This window comes from Mixophyes fleayi, chromosome 4, assembly GCF_038048845.1.
Source record: "Mixophyes fleayi isolate aMixFle1 chromosome 4, aMixFle1.hap1, whole genome shotgun sequence".
Taxonomy (NCBI): domain Eukaryota; kingdom Metazoa; phylum Chordata; class Amphibia; order Anura; family Limnodynastidae; genus Mixophyes; species Mixophyes fleayi.
In genome coordinates this window covers 162,438,601-162,463,713 of record NC_134405.1, presented here as the reverse complement: position 1 = coordinate 162,463,713, position 25,113 = coordinate 162,438,601, and the positions used below count along the sequence as shown (strand labels likewise).

Here is a 25,113-nt window from a genome sequence, read left to right as displayed (position 1 = left end):
TCACAGGAACATCTCATTGTTTCAATGACAGTATTATCAATAAGTAACTTGACAAGCGCATAATTAGAATTCTGCACAGTGTTCAAATACTAAATATACATTTAGCTAACAGTAGTGCCTAAAGCACAATTATATAAATCTGTATACTATTCATATCTATACCAGGTGTCAAAATGTTTGTTTGACTGCAAAATCATAAACATATGTTATCTGTTATTTTTAGGTTTGTTTTTTTGGTATTTTACAATGAATAAAAATGTTGTTTCATGTAGGGAGTATAAAAAATGGTGAATGGATATTACTTATTACCAGGAATGTAAAATAGCGTGACCAAGTAAAATGGGGTGTCCTGAAGTAACATTTTGGACCTACAGGTTCCAGTGTTTAAATTTGATCATAATGGTCATTTGTGGCAATTATTTCTTTGCACCAGAGGAGGAAGTGATCCAATGCACTGGCTTAAAATAATAACTTACTTCGAGAGGGCGGCCATCTAATCATTTTAAGCCAGTGCACAGGATTCCATCTGTGTCCTTATCATGGTTAGGGAAGTCTGCTTTCAGTCTACCTTAGCTAGTTTGGCTACGCCATGCTTGCCAACTCTCCCGGAAAGTCCGGGAGACTCCCGACTCAGTCTCCCGGGCTCCGGCGAGAGCTGGCATTTCTCCCGCATCCGTGAATTCCCTGGTTAAAATGACGCGATTCACCGAGAATCGTGCCATTTTGTCCCTGCCCCCCGCGATAAAGCGTCATTTTGCTCGTGGGGGCGGGGCCAAAATGACGCGATTCGAGGCGCCCGCCCCATGCCGCCCATTAGTCATGCCCCTCTCCCGGACGTCGCCTACTAAAAGTAGGCAAGTATGGGCTACGCTCATTATCACAGGACTATTATTTACATTGATTGTTTCAATATTTGGATAGGCCAACAAAATGAGATGTTTATAATAGGCAAGTTTCACTTTAGTCTCCATTACCGCTTTCAAAATAAAAATATTCTGTTTGGTTTTGTTCACAAAGAAGTATTGCAAGAATTGGACTTACACCAGACAATCAAATAATTTAACCACAGCATGCAAGGTCACATGACAATCCTGGCAGTCAGACCTCTTTAAGCTGTGTTAAGGGAATTGTGAGTTTATGGGCTCATGCACATGGTGACACAGGGATTTTACTACAACTACCACTTAATGTTGAAATCTTACAAAACAGTTGTGATTAGTGTTATACAGTTAAATTGTCATGGGAAACAATTGAAAATGTTTGTTGTATTAACTGAGAGTTTACAATTTAATAAATTTAATGGTGTTGAACATAAAACAAGTTAAAGTCACATAAAAATGCTGTATATTTCAGTAAAGGACTTATTGTTGTTACAAATTGACACCATGAAAACTGAACAGGATACAGACAACCAGCAACAAAGGTGGTGAAAAATGCAATATATTTGTAATTCTGTCCACTACTTTCCTTCTGTTCAGTTACTGATGGGCCGCTATAGTTCTCAGAAACCATTTTCTAGGCTATTTTCCTAGGTGTTATTAACATGGCTCAAGATAAAGTTATTGAATATGTGATAACTTATGCTCCCATCTGTATTCTCTCTGCCTTCTACCTCCTCCTCCACCTGATCTGTGCAGTTTTAGCAAATATTTCACTATGGTGCAGTTACAATATCTGTTTTTTCCAGTTATTAGATATGTGAACAGTATTGTAAAAAGCACAAAAGCCAGTCCAACAAACGGTCAGTGATAACACCAACCATACATTATGTGAAAGAGCCCTGCAATGTTTATGCTCAGAAGAGACCCAACCCACCCAAATTTTTTTTATATTTACACCTGTGACAGGATGGACCGCCTATGCCACCCTGTCTGTTGCTGGGAAACGGCTGGGCTTACTTTGCCACCGTTCCTTTACGTTATCCCAAATGCGCCATTTTGTCGCAGTAGGAGGGGCTTACAATGCTGACACCACTGAGCTCCTTTATGGCACTCAGAACCACGTTCCTTCTGGATAACTGTCACTGCTAGTGTACTCCTGTGCTGGTACACTTGGGCTGGTTACTCCGGACCGCTTACTATTGGACAGGATTGAAGTGGATGGATCCAGCTGGCTTATCACACTGACCAGAGCTGCAGGGTAGCGGCAGAGCGGTGGTACTGGAGAGCTGGGTCCAACCTTAGAATCAGCCGGAGAACTGATTAGATTTTAGTGTCTAATCAGCAGGTCACAGGATTACAGCAATATTGAAGAAGCTGTCAAGCAGGGTCTTGAAGCAGAGTGATGTTTATTGCTCAACTGTCCTGACAAGGACAGTTCCACTGATTTAAGGTATCAGTGGTCAAGTCAGATGGAACATCAGAATAATACATTACATGCTCACACAGCTCATCTTTTATACAGTTCTTACACAGACTATTTTTACTCTATTAGCACAAACATGGATTTACATGCATTGGAAAGCTAGCCATATTTACACTTATATGTCAAATTCTAGAAATGCTGTGATGTCCTGCTACTGGTTTTCAGATGCAGGGAATCCAGGAGCCAGTCTTAATTGGAAGTTCCTGCCTTCAATGTTGGACCTTCACACATCAAAAGATCTAATTAGCAGGGGTCTTTCTTCAGACCGTTCGGAATACATATTCACACAGAACAACAAAAGCCAAAAACAAGCCAGTTTTCCACATCACAATAAACAACAGGCTTTGTAAACAAAGGCTCATTGTATCAGATATATACATCAGAAATAAGGTATTTCCTTTAGCAAGGGTAAACAGAAAAAACAACTTTTCTACACTGGTCTCAGTGATAACGATTTCCTATCTCACAATATACACCATATCAAAAATAAGTGCATTGGCAATTTTATAAATAAGCAGCCTGCGCTATTTCCTTTAAATAAATTTATACCAAAAGTTATTTATCAGTGATCCAGTCACAACACCCAATACACATGGATTGCCAATCAATCTGTTCATTTCTTACTGCTGAGAAAAAAAAAAGTGCTGTTGTGCAAAGGGAAAATAAGAAGAAACATATGCTGTCAATCCCATAAACCTAATGTGCCCAATAACAAGTCTGGGCCTGTTGAATAAGTACATAATTCACAGTTGTTTTTTTTTACTTTTGTTGGAAAGACATTTTTGCGATTGACTAAGTTTCTTTGCTCATCGACAGTGTGATGAGGAACATTTATCATAACTAGAACAAAGGTAGGTAGAATATTCAGCATTATTAAATCAATAACATTTGGTTTGCATGGTTAGTGGTGTACCATTAACAACTGATAAATCAGTAAACAAAGTGAAACCGTTTTTTAAACAGATAAAAAAAAAATATATATATATATATTATAAAAATATTGCAAAAAGAAAAAATGCTTTATTCTTCATATAATAAAGCACTTTTTTTCATTCCTTATCTTCTGCTGTCGCCATCCAGCGATGGAGATAACAGAAGAAGAATTGCTGTCGTGATCCTTGTTAAATAATTTTCCCTTTTGCAAAAGAAGCTATCAAGATGAGACTGCCAATAACGGTGATCCCTTGATAGATAAAGAGAAGCCCTATCTTCAGCGAAAACAACTGTTTTCTCCGGAGATGGAGAATTTCTCAGTTTGATAAGTAGAGTCCTAAATAACTCAAAAGGGAACCATTTTGTGTTTAATGGAACCCTTACACCAGACTGTTTGTTTCTTAGAAATATTGTAGTGTTGTGTACATAGTAACACTTGAGAAACTAGCACTTTATCTGGCTGGATTACATAAAAATAACTTACTGATTTTTGACATTGTGTTGTAGTTTTGTATTGGTAATGTAGCAATATGCCATGTTGGAAGAAATTTGTATTTGGTAGGAAGTCCCATGCTAATTGGCCTTTTCATTTGTGAGTGACCAACACATTATTTAGCCTAAATGCACTAGAAGGGGTCGTTTGACTTGCATCCTCTGTCTTAGAGACATAGGAAACCTAACAGCAAGTAATTTAGCAATTCAAAGATTTATGTACATTTTTGTTAAGTTTAAATTGCATTTGAATCTAAGTTTAGGGAACATATTACATCCTGATGATAAACATTGCATTTAATATCTCAGACTTTGTGGTGCCAACTAGCCCCCCTGTCAACATGTGTGTCAGAAACAATAAATAAGAGCTGTATTTTGTATTTTAACTGTATTACTCCATCTGCACTTCTGGACGATCACTAGTACCACTAACTAGTGTGGAAAGGACCTTGTCAGGACTCTTGAGCAAAACAAACATCGCTGCATTGAAAATTGTGCCTAGGGCCTATTACCTGCTGTATCCTGTGATCAACAGATATGAGCTTACACCCCAACCCAGTGGTTCCCAAACTGTGCGCCTAGGCTCCTTGGGGTGCCTTGACGAAATCTCCGGGGTGCCTCAGCCAGGGCCGGTGGTAAGCAAGGCGAGGGACTACTTGGTAATTAATTTGGCTTAAGGGTGCCTTGAAAAAATTATGGAAGCCCTAAGGTGTCTTGAACTGAAAAAGTTTGGGATCCACTTTAATCCATTCCTTGGCTGTCCTGTGTTGAACTCAGCATCACTGTGTCAACGCTCTGCCCGCTACCCAGCGGTCCTGATTCATAGTAACTTACTATTAGTAAGTGGTCAGGAAGTACCAGCCAGCCAACAGCAAAAAGCCGCTGTAGCAGTTATACCAGCCACCCATAAGTAAGCGTTCTAGGCACTGCTGAAATAGCCTATTGCTCAGTTGGCATTCCTAGTCGGCGACTGTATGGTGGCAGGTGACACCGGTAAGAGTGGTCAGTAGTAGTGGGTTACCGACGGTGAGAGAAACCCAGATAAACTGTACAGGAAGAACGTCCGTTCATCCTTCTTCTCCCCCAACAGACCCGGTGGCGAAGTAATTCCATCCGGTCACATGCATGTGTTTATTTCATGCACTAAAAAACAAACTGCAATATTTGTGAAACTATGGAATAATCAAATTGTTCTAGTAAATTATGCCATTTTCTACATTGTTTGTTTCAGAATGTGCAACGTTAAATTGGACATTTTTTCTGCACGAAATTAAAGAATTACCAGTTTACACAAAATAGTTTTCATCTACACAGAATGTGCAGCATAATGACTGCACTCCTTTGTTTAGAGTCAGCACCATCCTTAATTGCACACTGATGCACGTTTCTTATAACAAGTTATTCCCCATGATTAAACTAGTCAGTGTAAAAAAAATAAAAAATTAGCCCAATTATAAAGAACATCCACAGAGTGCCCAGGTTAGACCATAAGGAGATGGCATAATGAAGCAGCAAAGTGACTCTTGCTTACAGTACTTTATTTATATATAGGCTTTCAAACAATTGTAGACAAGCTAAAAAACACTGTTCCTGTGGGACCAAATAATGTACTTCTACAACGCTTTACTGGCAATTAATAGACTTATTTATAGTCCAATGATACCCAGGTTCCAATCTAGTTTCAAAGTAAAATAAAAGCGCTATTGGTTAATTATGAGGGATCATACTGTGGGAGATTATACATTCTATAGAACATTCATCTCTCTACCATTTAGAAGATATAGCATACACACAGAAGTCTGCCATTCCCCTGTGGAAAATTAAAAGAATAACGACCTAAGTGGAAGAAGGGCTTGTTTTCATATAGCGAATAAATAGTGAAACATAAAAATGTAATGTTTTAAACAAGGTTAGCATAGTTGGGTACATTTTAATCACACACACACACACAATAATATATACATATACACACATATATACATATACACACATATATACATCTACACACACACACATACATACATATACACACACATACATACATACATACATACATACATATACACACACACACACACACACACACACACACACACACACACACACACTCAATAACATGTATAGATTTTTAAACCAAAAGACGAATGTAACATATACACAGCTACATTCAAAGACTATCAAATCTCATTGTGGCTTTTTTGCTTTTTTGCTCTTGGATGGTAAAGGTGGGTCAGAGTCACAGAGTGCCTGGAGCATAGTGCATGAAATAAACACATGCACATAATGAGCAGATGTTAGCTACTGCTATGGAAAGATGTACAGTACTTTATAAACAGCAAGCCTGCTAGGAATACCAGATGTGCTGGATTCTGTCGTTTACACAATCACAAACAATGTGCTTAACAAGGTTTCCTTGATTCCTAAATTACAATCTCACTCCTTAGGATTTAGAATGTGTGAACAAATAGAACAGCATGATCCCTATGGAATCACAGACATGGGCATATGCTTACAGCTATGTTCACAACACATTTTGTGAACCCAGTCTGAATTGTTCTCCTTTATTCTACATGGAACTTTGCTCCATTTACAGGGATGTTTGACATCACAAACCTACCACATCCGTTTGACAGGAGCCTCACATCACAATTCTGTGCAATTGGAGCAACCTGCTTGTTTCAGTATATAACGCTCAGTCTGTCTTTTATTGTTTTCTTCCAATTTCTTCTTACATCATGACACTGCTCCTTTCACATGTAGCCATACAGCTGGCTATAGCATGTGCTATCCCCACCCACATCAAAGCGGAGGACTGTGATGCAGAATGGTCTGAGAACTTACAAAATGATTTTAATATGTTGGAATAAAAAACAAAAAACAGATTTGAACATTATTATTTTAATATGAAAATGTCTGGAGGCCCCTGGCGAAGCCTACTGCTGACTATAATCTTCACTGGTTTGGGGGCATTGTACATTGGAAAAAGCCCTAAGTCCTACTCCCATTTTTGCCAGATCCAAGACTTTTCACCCATTGAACAAAAGACTTCTGTTGTCTTCTATATTTTCCTTCCTGGACAGAAAATTACTAGGTAGAGGTAAGTTTTCCCCACTCACTTGACTGTAAGAGATATCCAGTTCCTAGTCTACATGTTCAATAAAATGTGTAAAAGCTCTTTACTTACCATCTATATAAAATAGCAGAGATTGTAAACAATTCCAAGCTGTCCAATTTATCAAAAACTGTCAGAACGTTCCCTTCTCAGACACAGCATGACCTTTCTCTACTGTAGTGTTACAGGACATATTCCTGACAGACACTTTTCTGGTTGCCAACAGCAACCACATAACTCTTGTGCCTGTGATATTTGTTGATGTATGTGGAGAACTATGCACAGATCATACTGACATACAGTACTATCTTCAGTTTTTATCATGTTTCTTAAAATGTTGCTCTGTGATGTCCATTTATTTTAGAAGACTGATTTTACTTGTAGGAATCGTAATAGATTTCATAATGTATATAATAAAATAAAGTAATGCAATCACTGGATTTTATGACAGTTTAAAGCTTCAGAAATACTTTCCTAAGGGGGAACATTTCCACACACAGTCTACTGCCCCCGTGTGCTAAAGTTGTGTAACTTGCATACTGTACAATTTTCCAGTGTTGTGGCCAATGGATAACAGAAGAGAAAAGGACTTTGGAAGAACCTGTACAGCTATTTTAGCCCACTTACAGTACACAGATTTTCACAAATAAGCGTTTCTCTGCTTGACTAGTTGATTTTAACCTTTTATCTGCATCTGCACTTTCCTCAGAAGAACCAACTATGATTTATTTAGTGAGCAAACATTTGTCCTTTCTTTCTGATTTCAAAGAATAAAATGTTCTACTCGCTCAGTTTGACTCTAATGGGAAATCAGCAGATAAAATGATCTATTATCTACAATCTATAATTCTATCATGAAAGAAAAATACTATTGACTTTAACATGAATTATGGTTTAGAGGGCATGCTGTGTCAAACTTTCTACACAATGTGAAATGCATATAATATGCAATTTATGACACATACCAGATGTATATTAAGACATTTTCTAAGACCCCTACGGCACTCACCTGATTTGGAAAGTGATTAAAACATGGAATAAAGAACAGGAATCTGAATACTAAAGCCAATAGGTAAAATACTTACAAGTGTAAGTATATTTAATACTTTCTTATAATATACATTATCCTTTTAACATTTCTGAAAATAAAGCCTCCAAAACCTCTGTCATGTCTTGACTGTCCCACAAATACAGGCAACATTTTAACATTCTGTATACTGAGAAACTCAGACGAAATGGCACAGACCCAGACATACTTGCTTACTCTCCCAGAATGTCTAGGAGACTTCCGAATCTGGGGTAGTTCTCCTGGACTCAAAGGAGAGAAGACCGTCCTAGTGAAGTGACGATTCATGTGGAACCACTTAATATTTCCCCCGCAGCACGATTATGCGATCCTGGCATTGTGCCACTGGGAGTGGGGCCAAACTGACGAGAAACGCACCCCCGCGTCTTTCTCACTTACCCTCCCCGCCATGATGATAGGAGTAAAGTAAAGTATAATTATATATATATATATATATATATATATATATATATATATAATTTTTTTCATGAACTGCACTCTTCAATTTAAGTGTAAAAATAAAAATACGACCTGCTTATTCCAACGTGTCCATCTGTATAGAGAAGCTTTTAACCCCAAAATCTGTTCCTGGAAGTGGTGAGGAGCAATTATAAATCTTTCAGCTTTAGCAATAGAGTGCAGCCGTAAAATGAGGGTGAGCAGAAAGCTGTCCCTTTAAAGGTTTGCTAGGAGACCCACCAATTCCATGTTATTGCCTTGCCTATACTGTAAGAAAAATTAGGAATTGAGCACTTCATCGACAAGTAGGCTTGAATTGTTTTAATGTGCGTCAGTCTAGAAGTGAAAAAACAACGTTGGCAGTATATGTACTTTTGAGCACTAGGAACAAATAAAGCATCAATATTATATACGGTTGTATATGTATACGAATAATACATGCGCAGCCATGGACAGTTCCATTAGTGTTTACTAACACAGCCGATTAAATGTACAGACACTTATTGGTTAAATAGGGATGAAATTAATGGTAGATCATCATCATTATTTATTTATATAGTGTCACTAATTCCGCAGCGCTGTACAGAGAACTCACCACATCAGTCCCTGTCCCACTGGAACTTAGTCTAAATTTCCTAACATACACACACAGAGACAGACCAAGGTCAATTTTGAAGACAGCCAATTAACCTACTAGTGTGTTTTTGGAGTGTGGGAAGAATCCGGAGCACCCGGAGGAAGCCCATGCAAACACAGGGAGAATGTACAAACTACACACAGATAAGACCATGGTCGGGAATTGAACTCATGACCCCAGAGCTGTAAGGTGAAGTGCTAACCACTAAGCCACCGTGCTGCCCAATTTATAATGTATAGTGTTTATTACTTACTTGAGAATGACACAAATATTATTTTATACATCAAGTCTGCTGTCTCAGTTTTTATGATGGCAATTTACATATACGCCAAAATGTCATGGAGTGATCAGATGAATTGCAATTAATTTCAAAGTCCCTCTTTGCCACGACAATGAACTTTATCCCAAAAGCAACATTTACACTGCATTTCAGCCCTGCCACAAAAGTACCAGTTGTCTCTCGTTATCACAGGTGAGAGTGTTGACAAGGACAAGGCTTGAGATGACTGATTGAGTTAGAATAACAGACTGGAAGCTTTAAAAGGAGGGTAGTGTTTTAAATCATTGTTCTTCCTCTGTTAACCATGGTAATCTGCAAGGAAACGCAAGGATATTGATGCTAGTAAGATTGCACCTAAGTCAACCATTTATCAGATCATCAAGAACTTCAAGGAGAGAGGTCCAATTGTTGTGAAGGATTCAGGGCTCCCAAGAATGTCCAGCAAGTGCCACGGCTGTCTCCTAAAGTTGATTGAGATGCGGGATCGAGCACCACCAGTGCAGAGCTTACTCAGGAATGGCAGCAGGCAGGTGTGAGTGCATCTACACAGTGAGGTGAAGACTTTTGGAGGATGGCCTGGTATCAAGCAGGCTAGCAAAGAAGCCACTTCTCTCCAGGACAAACACCAGTAACAGATTGATATTCTGCAAAAGGTACAGGGATTGGACTGCTGAGGACTGGGGTAAAATAATTTTCTCTGATGAATCCACTTTCAGATTGTTTGGGTCATCTGGAAAAATGTTTGTCTGGAGAAGGAAAGGTGAGGGCTACCATCAGTCCTGTGTCATGCCAACAGTAAAGCATTATGAGACCATTCATGTGTGGGGTTGCTTCTCAGTCAAGGAAGTGGGCTCACTCACAAATTTGCCTAAGAACACAGCCATGAATAAAGAATGGTACCAAAACATCCTCCAAGAGCAACTTCTCCAAACCATCCAAGAACATTTTGGTGACGAACAATGCCTTTTCTAGCATGATGGAGCACCTTGGCATAAGGCAAAAGTAATAACTAAGTGGCTCGGGGATCAAAACATTGACATTTTGGGTCCATGGCCAGGAAACTCCACAGACCTTAATCTCATTGAGAACTTGTGGTCAATCCTCAAGAGGCGAGTGGACAAAAAGAAACCCACGAATTCTGAAAAACTCCAAGCATTGATTAGGCAACAATGGGCGGTCATCAGTTAGTATGTGGCCCAGAAGTTGATTGACAGCATGCCAGGGCGAATTGCAGAGGTCTTCAAAAGAAGGGTCAACACAGAAAATATTGACTTGTTGCATAAACTTAATGTAGTTGTCAATAAAAGCCTTTGACACTTTTGAAATGCTCGCAATTTTACTTCAGTATATCATAGTAACATCTGACAAAAAGTTATAAAAGCACTAAAGCAGCAAACTTTGTGAAAACAAATACTTGTGTCATTCTCAAAACTTTTGGCCAATACTGTAGTCATGATCAATGCAGAATGTTAAACTATTTCTTTGACTTTTTATCTTAACCAAAAAAACACATTTCCTTGGGAGAAACTGGTTTACAGCTTTAGTATAAATTCACCCACCTCTTACAAGGAAGTTTAGAAATACATTTCATATAGAACAGGTTAAGCATTGTTAAACGATCATCATTAAGAAATGTCAAATTAGAGCTAGTCATGTCTAATAATAAACTGGCACAACTTTCAATCAGAAACAAGTACATTTGCTGATGCTAAGGCCCTAACATTCCTGGCAAGCAACTGCAGTGTCCTAAATCTTTTATTACTGTCGCACTAAATTAGGTATTTCTCAAAAAGCATGTAATTTCTGTATCCATCTGCTTGATGCATTTAAATGATGTATTTGCATATATTAAAATAATCTTTCCCATTGCAGAAATCCTGAAAATACATTTTAAGCAGTGGCAACAGACAGTATGAGCAACTAATACAGGTTATTTATCATATATGAAAAGACAAAACGCACCATGAAAATAAATTAAGTCACAGAAATCAACTGCCAAAAACTTTTTGTTTTTGTAGAGAGAAAGAAAATGAGCATCAATTTCAAACAATTACCATAATATTAATATAACTAGTGTAAATGTTAAATTTAAGCTAGATTTGTGAAGTCCAGATTTTGGGTTATTAGAAACTGTATGCAGCACTATGAAGAACTATTCAGTACACACATTCTTTTCCCAAAAATGTATTGACTACTTAATCAACATCATCATCGATAATGATTTATTCTCCAACATGTTCCACAGAAATACATTTCAAGTATCCAATACTTTAAGGCGGCGGTTCCCAAAGTGTGCGCCGCGGCTCCCAGGGGTGCCGCGGCGCTGTCACTGGGGTGCCGCGGGGCCAGCCATAAAAAAAAAAAAATAAAGAACAGAAACTTACCAATCCACCGGGCGCCGGCACCCAGCATCCTCCTCTCTCCAGCAGTAGCTTGTTACTGACGTCAATATTCAGTGACAGCTGCGGGAGAGAGGAGTCTGCTGGGTCCCGGCGGATTGGTACGTTTCTGTTCTTTATTTTTTTTTTATGGCTGGCGTGGGGCAGAGTGAGAGGATCGTGGCAGCAGAATGGGACAGAGTGGCAGGGGGCAGCGTGACAGAGGGCTGCAGAGGGGGGCAGCATGACAGAGTGACAGCAGAGGGGACAGAGTGGCAGCAGAGGGGGACAGAGTGGCAGCAGAGGGGCACAGAGTGACAGCAGAGGGGGACAGAGTGGCAGCAGAGGGGGACAGAGTGGCAGCAGAGGGGGACAGAGTGGCAGCAGAGGGGGGCAGCGTAACAGAGGGCTGCAGAGTAATTATTTTGGAGGGGTGCCTTGAAAAAATTTGGAGACGCTAAGGGTGCTGTGAACTGCAAAAGTTTGGGAACCACTGCTTTAAGGCCTATGTTCAGAGGCTACCAAGCTAAACAGTAACCATCAGAATCTACAAGAGCATAATGTAGCAACTTTAAAGAATACAATTATTTCATATCTAGTCAACTACTGTATTAAATGTATTGTTCACTTGTCTTATTTTGCTACTAAAATATATTTCACTCTAATCTCACACATCAACATAGCCCAGACTTCTGTACTAGTTTTGTTCATACTTTATTTTTGTTTAGCGGCAGCAGTGAAGTCTAATTAAAAATGTTGTTATTTTACCTGTTCAATACATAATGCGTAATAAAAAAAACACAACAAAAAAATATATAATTAGAGATCTATATAATTAGAGATCTCATTTTTAAAAAAAAACAAACAAAAATAAATAAATCACTTTACCTAACACTGTCTATGTATCTTTGCTTTGCTTCAACTTCTATTTAATTATACAATATAATAGAGACCTCCCTGTAAAGCATGGGACAGAATAATAAATAAATAAAAAAAATAAAAAAAGTCAAGTAAGCTAGCAGAGAAACATAATACAGGTCTGGCTGGAAAAGGTAACAGCAAAATAATGTAAAGAGGTAGATTGGCAAAAACTGCAATACAAGATGATCAGGGCTTGTCATGTTTATCTTAGAGAAAGCTGGTAGATTTCACATTTATGTAGAAATAATTAAGCCTGAGTGGCTTACCCAAAAGCTGAACCTATATCATGGTCTGAATAGAAAATAAAATACAAAAGGTAAAAATATAGATGACAAATTAAGAGTGTACTATTTTATTATTGGAAATGTCTTCAAGGCGGAAAACAATATACAAATTATATAATTAAAAAAATGAGAATCGCTTATGATCATGTATGGTAATTTGCAATTAAAGACAAAGAAGTTGAAAAAACTAAACAGCCACCATACATGCAAAGCTCTTTATTATAATCCACCACATTAAAATGGTGAGTGTTTAGCAGTATTTTCAGATCGGTTAGCAACTATTTGAATAAACATTTGTGATGTACAGTGGCACTCCATTGCACTCTGATATATTCATTATGACCCTTTATAGGTTTGAAGGTCAGAGCTACACTGCTATTGCCCATCTCAAATATTTGAACAGGCAACACAACATTATCATACCTGGATCAAGAAAAAAATATATATGTACTTACTCAATAAAATAGACTTCTCCTTTTTCTGTGTATGCCATTTCCCAATTATCAGGCAACAGCCCAAGCTCATCATTCTCGTCAGGCTTCAGTTGTTTCTTCAGATCCGAGCTTTCCTTTGACTCATCTGGGTGGCAGTACATTGGAGCAGAGTAAGGCTGGGATGAAATCTCACCTGAGGCATCTGTACTCTTGTCTTCATGCTCACTTGATTCTGCATAGGACATATAAATGTGCCTTTATCACCTCTGTCCTCAGTGTTGTTCTGAGCATTTCTACATATAGAAGTGCTGCTCAAGTCAACCCAAAAGACCAAGGTTAAATACATAAAGAGCAATGCTTTGTGACAGAGCAAAATGAATAAGTACACTGGTTTGCTGCAATTTAAGAGCATAATTGAATTTAAGCAACAATGGACTATTTCAATAATACAAAATGGATTTAATTTGTTTGTGTTCATCCATAAAATGCTCAATTCCTTGAGTAAAAATTTATTTTATGAAAAAGACTAAACTATATTTCCTGCATTTATCTCAAGAACATATGCAGAAAAAAAGATTTTGTCGATTCAATTCATATTATGCATAATTAAACAAATGTAATTGGGGGATTATCTGGTAAGCAAAAGTTTAGCACTATATGACCACTCAACAGTATGTGTAATAGTAAATGGCCTCCCCCGTTCTAAATGCAACACACCAATGGTGACCTCTCTCCCCATTATTTTTGTATTATGCTCTGAAGCACTGACTTTAGCAGTAAAGCAAAACCCCTATGTATCCAGTTTGTTTATAAATAGCCATGACTATAAGCTAGCTCTATTTGCTGATTACTTCCTTGGGTTTATATATAACCCAACCATATCACTATCTAACATGCATGATGCTACACTTTTGAAATCTGCATTTCTAAATCCAGTTTCACAATTCATTATTATTATTATCATCATTTTGTATTTATAAAAGGCACCACAAAAGGTCTACAGAGCTGTAGGTGAAATTTACGGTGAAATAGTATACATAGAGAGCAATGATCCAGAATACATTACATAAGTTAATAAACTAAACATAATAATACAAAGACCATACATCTACTACTTAATTGCACAGATAACTTGATAAACAGATACAGAGATAAAGTTATTTACGGCACAGTAAGTAAAAGTAAAGGTAAAGCCAATGTTAAATAGGCCTGGGCTCAAGAAAATAGGGCTAAGGAAGCAGGCCTAGAAGTAGAGAGGGTGATGCAATAGTAGAAGAGAACATGAGGAACGAGGGCCGCTGCTTGTGACACCTTACATCCTAAAAGGGAAGGGGAACACACAAATAGGGTGGCACCATGTGGGGGAGTGGAAGTGATCATAGATGCAAAGGCGTTAGGAGGAGAGCTGACAGGCTTGAGTAAAGAAATGAGTTTAATGGGCACACTAGGAGTCTTGGAGAGAAGAGACTAATCTGACAGAGGGTAATCTAATAGGGCATGGGAGATTGTTCCACAGGAGTGAAGCAGCATGAGCAGTACAGGGATATGAAATGTGCATGTGCTATATAAATATATGTTGATGAAGTCCTGAAGGCAGGAGGTGGAAGTGGTAATCAGTGTGGAAGTGAAGCTGCAGTCGTTGGCGGAGTGGGCAGGAAGGAGTATGGGTAGAGGGGCAAGGCAGGGTGGGACCTACCAAAAGGTCAGAGAGGAGGAGGTTACAGTAATGAAGGCAAGAGAATATAAGAGAGTGAATAGCAGTTTTGATAGCTTATGGTGAGAGAGGGACGGATCTTGGACATATACTAGAGGTGGAAGCAACATGATTTGAGGGAGTGAATGGAAGGCTTGAATGGGAGGGCGGAGTCAAGGATGATCCCTAGGCAGAGAATTTGAGGGACAGAGTAGAGGGTAGTGTTAACAACAGGAAGAGAGAATGGGGGAAATGAGGGAGCCCTGAAACGCTAGTTGAAGATTGATTTGTGTGTCATCAGCATACAGGTGGTATTGGAGGCCAAAAGGAGCTGAAGAGGTCACCAAGGGAGGAGGTGTAGAGGGAAGAGAGCAGGATCCAAATATGGCACCTTGGGGAACTCTGACAGGTAAAGAAACAGAAAGGGAGGGTTGAGTTGGGTGTGGAGACAGTAAAGGAGCAGTTGCAGAGGTAAGAGGAAAACCAGGAGAGGACAGTATATTGAAGTTTGCAAAAGGAGGTGGTAGTCCATGCTATTGAAGCGAACAGAAAAGTCAAGAAGTATAAGAAAGGAGAAGTGTCTCTTAGATTTGGTGGAGAGAAGGTAATTAGTGACTTTAGTCAGGGCAGTTTCAGTGGAGTGGAGGGAGCAAAATCGATATTGAAGTGAGTCAAGGAGGGAGTGAGAGGAAAGAAAGGAGGTGAAACGGTTGTAAACAACCGATTCGTGAAGAAGGGAGTTAGGGCGGTAAGTAGAAAGAAAGGCGGGGTCATGGGATGAGTGTTTGAGTATGGGAAAGACGAAAGCATGTTTGAAAGAGGAGGTGAATGTACTGGACGAAAGGGATAGGTTGAGGAGGTGAGCAAAGTGGGAGAAGACCTTGTGAGTGAGAGAAGGTGCGTACTTCATTGGTAGATACCAGAGTTAAGGAGGAGAAGAAGGGAGGGCTAGAAATGGGTGGTAGCATTGGTAAGTGGGTGGTGAAAAAACATTCCTAGAGGAGGATGGGAAGGGGGACAAGGTGGGTATAAGTGGGGAGAATGGGGCAAGAAGGGAGTGATGAGAGGAGATGTCGTGACATATATGTCATGAAGCACCCTACGATTTAAGTTACCAGAAACTGTTGTTGACAAGAGCTGCACCTTTAGCAACCCTCTTTCCCATAGAACCAGATAAGTTTGGCAGTCGCTGGGATTTAATCTCAAGTAGTGGTAACTTAACCAAGTTGCAATAAGATATAGTATCAATCTCCACCAGTATAACTGCTTGGCAGCGTTGAGTAGAACATGGGTGTAGTAGCAGCAGTGGCCTGTGTGCAGATGGAACTGGAGAGCAACACAGTGCAAGGTGCCAGAGCAAGATTGAGCTGGAATTCTGGAAGGAAAACCACAGCTGACACAGGTGAGTCTAATGGAGTGGATAGCGGGCAACACGATTCTGCGGCTTGGGGATGATCTCACAGACGAAAAGGCAGAGTCAAATAAGTCAAATAACAGGCAAAGGGTCGAACCAGGCAGCGAAATATGAAGTCAGGGTCATAAGGAAGATATTGTTGTACATTGTCAATGGATTAAAAGGCAAATAAAGGGAATAGAACCATAGCAAACTTAACCACTTCATGCCCAGAGCCGCCCTTCATGACCAATCCATATTTTTAAGTTCGGGGTTTTGTCAGGAATAGTCACAGGGCTGTAAATATAACCTCTCAATTTTTATGGGTTTTATTTTTTTACATTTTTTGTTATTGTTCTTATCTTTAGCTTGGAGAGACTCTAGTTAGTTTGATGGCTCCTATTTTGCCAGATTAAGTGTAGACTGCAGTAGACTGAAGCTAAAACAGATGCATCAAATTAGATCCAGTTTACATGATCCAAGAGTGCTGGGTCTATTGATGACTGTATACTTTGAAGAACATGGACACCTTTTTCTGATAGTAATTTTAAAGCAGCAGAGCACGGGTAAGCAGCCACTGCTCCCCCTATCTCAAGTCTGCATTTAGTTAAAGTTAGTTAGCTAAAAGACACCTATATACAGGTCAATAACTTAGCCCTGTTGACCATACTTTCCTATTCTCCCAAAGTGTCCAGGAAACGCCCAAATTCCTGGGAGTTCTCCCAGACTCCCGGGAAAACAGGTCATCTTTTGAGGGAAGATGTTACCAATTCCAATGCTTACTTGTGGCCTACACTATTTCTGACAGCACCCATAGACTGCTAAAATAAAAACAAAAATGTTATTGTACTTACTGTACTTTTGCTGTATGTGTGCACATACCTCACAGCTATCCTGATTTTGGCTGGACAGTCCCAATTTGTGGACCTCGAATTGGGCGAAGTTTACAAGGAATTGGGTTGAGTTCTGACAAAAAGTGGGCGTTTTGGGCAGACAATAGGCAGAGTTTGGGCAAATGAGAGGGGGCTTATTTTCTCCCGACAAACATATATAAATATTAGAAAGTATGTGTGTTGTACTCGGCATGTAAACACACATTTAAAACAAAAACTACTGGCTAAACTAATTCATGCCCTACACATGTTCCTTTAAAATATATATTCTTATTGTCCATCTTTTGCATCAATCACAAGTGTAGTGAAACGGAATCAGAAAGGACAAGAAAATGTTTTCAGAATCAATCCCTCCACTATTTTGTACACAAGAAAAGGTGCAGGGGATTCCACTCTAGCTGCAAACAGATAATCCATACTGGAGTACAAAACGGGTTAATGACAAATCAAAATTACTTTGACTGAGCCACTTAGACTGAATAAAAATAATACTCCAGCTCTACAAAGCACCTATTACCTGACAGATGTGATCAAATCTGACCTAGAGCTATGTTTATGATTTTACCAAACAAGGTTTATGCATATAAGAATAGATGGCTGTGGCAGAACTATTTAACAGGCAGCATAGTGATCGATTTATTTTATTTATTGTTTTCAATTGCTTTGTTTTTGATCATTAACAGCCGGCAATTATTTCAGGTAAAAGTAACTGGATGGATTAGGTAGCAGGGCAAGGAGTATGTTAGGTGCAAAATTACTGATTTATGTTGTATCTATTTATGATGCCCAGGACAGAATCACTTCTAAATCTATCAGATTAATACTAGGCTACATTTTTTAAAAAACTGGATTCCCTTAGAAATGCAACATATCAAAATGCACTAACCTGGTGTAACTGCTACTCCATTTCCATTTATTACAGGCCTCTCCTCTTCCTCTTCCTCCGGAGGTTCAATTCCGGTCTTCTCCATGTTGCTCACAGATTTATTGCGCTTGCGCTTCCCTTCAATCCTTGGAATGCCTCCAGGAAATATATGGTCTGTTGCATTTAATAAAAGTGGAGCAGGTTCAGCTGGAGGCTTTGGTGTGCCGTAGTAATTTTCTGTAAATAAATGCAACAGTTCCAGTTTATTAGCAAGAAAGTAAAAGAGATTAACTTTTACGAGGCATGTCAAGAACTGCAAAGCATAACAGAGATTGTAAACAAGAGACCTAATAAAATAATACAAATCATAAGTAAGCTCTAGCCTGGAACTAGCAATCTAGCATCTGGCCATATAACTGTTCAGTGATTATCCATTGAAATAAAAAATTATCAGCTGTTTTCAATTTTGCTGTTTTTCCCCCACAAACATTGTGCATGCTTTGCAATATCTGTGGTTATTCATGCCCGTGCTTGGAACGGAGACCTGAATTGGCATTGGAAAACTTAATTCTGGCTACTGCTATGACCAAATATATGTGTTTGGCCTAAGGGGCATCTTTATGAAAGGGAGAAAAACACTACGGTCACAAAAAGCAAGTAGGACTCCTGTCTACTCCTCCGGTTTCCTGTCTTTTCCAAAGCTGTCTCAATCAGCTTTGGAAAATAGGTAGGTGACATGGGTGATTAATGTTATGTGCGTGGGGGAGGGTTTTTTTTTTTAATAATACCAGATGGGTACTATTGTTCAGGGTGGAGTGGTATTTATAATATGTGGAGTAGGAATTAATGTTATGTGGGGTCTGGTGGGGTTATTTTGAAAATTGCCTCTGTAGTAGACCAGGATACTTTCCCTATACAAAGGCAGTCTCTGGGCTGGTGCCAATACTAGTAAAGCCTTCCCCACAGCCAGTGCAATATGAATGCCTCCTAACATTTGGGTAGCCTTTACAGGGAAAAGGGGAGGGCCTAGCACTTTGGAAGTGCCAGGCTGCTCCGTACTTCCCCTCCTTACACCTTCAGTGCCATTTGTATTGGTACCCATTCTGCTGTGCAGAGTGTCAGGAATAAGCCCCTCTAGCTAGTCCCTGATTAGATATCTTATCATATATTCCACCAGTTATACAATATATCACCTCTATTTTGTCAGGAAACCGCTCCTGAACCCCTTTATCGGTCACAAAACACCCTCTGCACACTTGTGACTTGGAAGCTTACTGTAAGGCAACACACAGGATTCCAGCCCAAATCTCACACTCACCTCTTCATCTAAGGCTACAGATTTTGCTGGTCCCTTCCCAACACAGACGCACGCTTCACACCTCTCAGCACCTGCCACCAGCTACGAATAAGGCCCATAGCAAACCTATGATTTAATCACCCAATTGCACACTCTGTGCTCCGGTAGCTAAACAGTTAACCGTTCACACACTGGTTTCTAAGAGTTAATCCAGCCAAGCAATCTGTCTCTTCTAAACAGGCAATTAATTTGTTTTAGAGCAATAAGGACAGAACTTTTAAATTGTTAGATTTAACATACAAAAAGTACAATGCTTACAGAGAATAAAAAAAACAGTTAGATAAAGATTTGACATACAAGTAAAAAATTGCAAACAGTTATAAAAACAAATGGGATGAAAGTACAGAGCATTACTTACTTACCATAATCTGTATGCCTGGGGGTAGGCAGAAAAGATGGACAGTCCTTCAATTAGATTGATCCCAAAGAAACTGACAACTGGTCCCTTCCCAACACAGGTTTTTTAAGCAAAATTAAATGGGACGTTCTTCACAGGGGCGTGTTAACGCTAATAGGGGGGCAGGGATGTCCCCTGGGTGTCACCATAGTTTTCTCACAAATATTCCCAAAGTTTTGACCTTTGGGTAATTCACAGATATATCCCAGATACCTTACTCCCCCTTCAATAAACCGGTCATAATCTCCCGCACATTTAAATACCAAACATGATGGAATTATGACATGACATACCTTTTCCAAAGATATGTGATTATAGCTGTTCCTAGATACCGCCAGTACCTGTCATTCACAACCCTGGTGTGATTTATGCTCCTCAGTATGGAACGCACACAGATTTCCCAAAATATGAACTATGAAGACATTTTCCTTTGAATCCCATGTTACTATATACCTGTGTAGGCATTCAAATGTGGCCTTTGTCTCCAAGATTCTCACCTAGGCATATGGCTCTCTCATTTACATCTAGTGGTTCTTTATGTTTACACTTCCTATTGAAAGGAAGTCAATTAGGAAGTGGAATGATTGATAAAAACAACGGATGTCTGTGATCTGCATATCTTAAATAGGTCTCCTCACAAAAAGGTTTGCTCAACCTAATTACCTCCTACTGGGCTAATTGTTTCCTTTTTGAAAACATTTGGTCAAACATTTATCCGAGTTGAAAATAAGATTCATTTATGTATCAATGCAATATTTTATTTGGGCCTGGCATTTAATATTCTATTTAATCATATCAGACTTAAGCTCTCATCCTGACAGAGCAGCGGCTAATAGACAATACTCCCCAACTTCCCCATTTATGGGACAAAGCTGTCCCGATCGGGCAGGCGGGATTGCTCTGAGGAGAGCGTAGGACAGTCTGACAACTGTCCTGATTCTGTTGGGGAAGTCCCAATTATATGTGACTGTCCCGCATAGTAAGAACTTTGTCCCATCTGTAAAGATAGTTGGGATGTATATCCCGTTTCACACTGTACTGCGCATTAAAGGCAACAGAATCCATACAGTTGGCTACCATTGCCCGTGTATTTGAAGGGGATGGGAAAAGATGGAGAGCAGCCTAACATTGTCTCAAGTGATAGTCACACCCATTTCATACACTCTTTGAATGAAATCCCCCTCTTGAAATCCTGCGTTAACCCCTGTAATGACCACCCAATACAAAGAGCATTCTAGTGACCACTCTAAAAGGCAGAAAGCATTCTAGTGAATGATATACATTACAGAGAGCATATTAGTAACCAATATATAAAACACAATGAATACTAGTGATAGTATACAATGCAGACCCCAAGTATAGAATGCAGACACCCGCCCCCAAACGCATGCTACAAAATACAGAAATCCTTCTCTTTACTATCTCTATGCATTAAACATTAAAGTCTTCAATCTCAATTTATATATTATTTTAGTCCACCTATATCTTATGAACTCTACTTTGCAAATAAGCATCAGTTAAATACACATGTAAGAATGTTTTAGATTGCAGGGATCTTCCACACAAAGACTAATATTCAACTGCAAGTCACAATGAATCAAATACAATATTGGAAAGGTTTGTATTTCAAGGAGATATAAACAAGTATGATATATATAATTTACAGGTAAAGTACGAATCCTTCAATGTTTATTTAGAAAATTTGTGTAAAAATCTTGATTTCAATATTACATTAAAAAAACAGCATAATGTCCTTTTTCTCCATGGGATAAAATCCTTCTTATCAGATTCATAGCCGTTTTCCTGGTGAAAATTTATGGCTCAGGGAGTTTTTGGGGTTTTTTTGTCGAAAATGATCCATTCACAGCATTATAAGCAGATATCATATGTATGTTTTGTATTGACTTGAATATGTTTTCTTGGCAAAAAGACATACAACAAAATCAGTACACAAAAAGCAATTCCTAATTATATTATCAATAAAAAAAAATCTGTCAAAACTAATGATGAGTTTAAAAACGCTGGAACAGCCACTGTAGACCTTTATAAGTATGCTCCATTCTCTAGGGAAACAACTGCTCCAGATTCTACTAAGTCTTTCTGTCAACGACCAGCTTTATTCTCAGACAGGGGTCAGAAGTGGGTGTTATGTGCAGGGTAATTGCTTCTGTCTGGTGAGCAGCATATTACTGATTTTTATACTATTGTTTTAATTTTTTTAATAATTTAGAACATCACTATGAACCCTAATCATGTTATTAGTCATAAAGAGATGGAAATAAGCCAGCTATGGGGTTATTACATTTCCTTTTTAAAGTTCTGCACTATATTTAGCATATTTAAGTGAAGCACAATACTTGGCTGAAGATAACCATAGTGATAGTAACAAAGTGATAAGTATAAAAGATATTTACTTTAACTATCATGTTTTCAGACTCTTCTGGGAAATACCTGTAGAAATCTGTTATGTTAATTATATTGATATAAATTATGAGGCACTGGAGTTATCTTGCGTTTGTGTTTTCTTTGTCACTCACTGATAGCTAGTATCTTGGGATATTTGCTGTAGAAAATTAGCTCTGAGCCGTTTTGAGATTTTTCCTGTTAGAAGCTGATGAAACTACATTTCTGGCTAGAGTGCTTTGAAATATATCCACAGCTTAGACAGATGGCACATCTCGAGCAATTATACTTCACTCATGCTTTGCTAGTTGATCAATGTCTTTCAAGCAAAACTCTGGGAATCAAATTGGTAAGGTCAGAAATTGAGGTATAACTCTTCCTGCTCTCCATCTATTACACAGTCCAAATGTATAGTATCTTCTACACAGATTGACAGAACAGATCAGCAGATATTCAGTCCCGTGTGTGATATGGGAACAGTAATTGAAGGAAATTTACTATCACAAAAGACAGATTTTTTTTATGCGGTATAGTAAGCAAAATTAGATTTCTAAGTAGGGCATAGCAATAGGAGAACATCTTGATTCCACTGTACAGATTTTTTTTATGCCTTTATGTTCAAAAACAAAATCAAAGTAGCAGTAGAAAAAAGCAAAATACTAGAAAAAAACAACAATAATAATTGTTAAAACCAACGCCATTACTCACTCTGCACATTCAGCGGTAGTATTACGTACCTGCACATTCTTCGGTAGTGTTATGTACTTACCTTACTAACACTACTGCTAAATGTGTAAGAAAATGAGAAAAGCAATCATACTAACATAGGTGCTATACTAATTATTAGGCATTCAATCCATGGAAGCCATACCTTGTGAAATCACTTACTTAAGGCGGAAATGCTTTGAAAAGGTATCTTAAATGGAGGTAGAGTCCGCTTAGGGAAAATAAATCTAAAAGCCTAATATTGTTTAGCAAGAAAAGGAGGAAATGGACCAAAACATCTCTCCTCACTGGCAGGTAAAATTTGGTCACTGAACTCGGGATAACTAATCACTGCCTGTGACACCTTGGGCTAGATTTACTAATGGATGGTTTGGTGATCCTGACGATTTTCAGCGATTTTACTAAAGTCCAAACTACCATTAACATGGCCAGAATTGTCATTTTTCAAAACCACCATTTTACAAAATCGCCATCCCGATTTTAACAATGATGAACATACAAACCACCTGAATTACTAAGCTGGGGTTGTAAAACTGCCACAATCCAAATGGCCAAAATAAAAGAGGTGGTTGTGAGTGGCGAGATTGCTCAAACTGCATGAAGTAATATAATGCTATAATATTGTCCCTTTAAAAAAAAAAATCCCCCATAAATTAAGGGGACTACTATAGCATTATATTATGGGGGAAATGTGAATATATATAATATTAACTGATGGTTCACGGTAGATATGATTATTAAATCGCCCCTCCCACATATCCCAGCATTTGTTCCAATACCTGCTCTGTTAATCAAACAGCAGGGACTCGAAATTTGGTGAAATGTTTTATTCGGACTGGAGGGGTTTCCCGCTATGCACGGCACCATCCTGTCAAACTTAATGTGTTCCATTGGCACAGTTGGTATATATCTAATTACAGGCAATAAATTAACTTTAGAACAATAGACTAAATGCAATCTATCATAAATCAAAGCACTCAAAGTTCAGTATTGCCCACCAATTATCAATACATTCTCTTACTGCAAGACTTCTCTCATGCTGCATCTATATCTATAAAGGAATGCTGGTATACATTGTATCATACTATCACCTCCATTGCTCTTCGAAAGTTTTAAGCTCTTCCTATAATCACACCTGTTGTGTGAAGAGTATATATTTTTCCTTAGTCACTAGGGGCCTGATTCATTAAGGATCCTAACTTGAGAAACTTCTTATTTAAGTCTCCTGGACAAAACCATGTTACAATGCAAGGGGTGCAAATTAGTATTCTGTTTTGCACATAAGTTAAATACTGACTGTTTTTTCATGTAGCACACAAATAACAACTTTAAATTTCAGTGTACAAATAAGCTATCAAATATTTGTGTGCTACATGAAAAAACAGTCAGTATTTAATTTATGTGCAAAACAGAATACTATTTTTCACCCCTTGCATTGTAACATGGTATTGTCCAGGAGACTTAAATAAGAAACTTCTTAATTTAAGTTCCTTAATGAATCAGGCCCTATGACTGCTAGATAATCACAGCCTCTCGGTAAAGTGAAATTAACATATTTTGCAGTCTATTTTATTTACAGTGTCAAACTGTGGACACTACTATTATCAATAGGAGAGGTGCACTGCGCAATGAGGTATGAGTGAAGGCTAGAATATTTTAGACTAGAAAAGCGAAGAAGGAGGGGCAGAGAGCTGAACCTGTGCCCAATAGTATGGGCACAGCTAGCAGGATAAGAACCTTTGGTGGAGTTGCAAAGGTAGGGGAGAAGAGAAGTCCAAGGGCAGGTGCCTAGTTGTGAGGCATAAGAATGAGGCTGAGGTGCTGAAGACAGAGGTGACATGAGGAGGACGACATAAGGATAAGAGGGCCCTGCTCCTGAGATCTTGCCATCTAAAAGGGAAGGGGCAGACTAAACAGGAAACACAAATAGGGTAGACAGGGTGAGGGCACTATTTATAGTGGAGAGGATCATGGAGGTGGGTTGAGGAAGGGTAGGCTTTCCTGTACAGGTGGGTTTTGAGAGATT

The 25,113-nt window shown here is 38.7% G+C and overlaps 1 protein-coding gene across 9 annotated transcripts in view; it reads right to left on the bottom strand.

The window, feature by feature from the left end:
• Positions 1-25,113, bottom strand: part of MAGI2 (membrane associated guanylate kinase, WW and PDZ domain containing 2) — a 768,432-nt gene that overhangs the window by 242,847 nt on the left and 500,472 nt on the right. For all 9 annotated transcript variants that reach the window (XM_075208713.1, XM_075208714.1, XM_075208715.1 and 6 more), the window contains 2 exons: positions 18,226-18,441; positions 13,382-13,592 (listed from right to left, as the gene is read on the bottom strand). In XM_075208713.1, the coding sequence (XP_075064814.1) occupies positions 13,382-13,592; positions 18,226-18,441 (427 nt within the window). The remainder of the gene's footprint in view (positions 1-13,381; positions 13,593-18,225; positions 18,442-25,113) is intronic.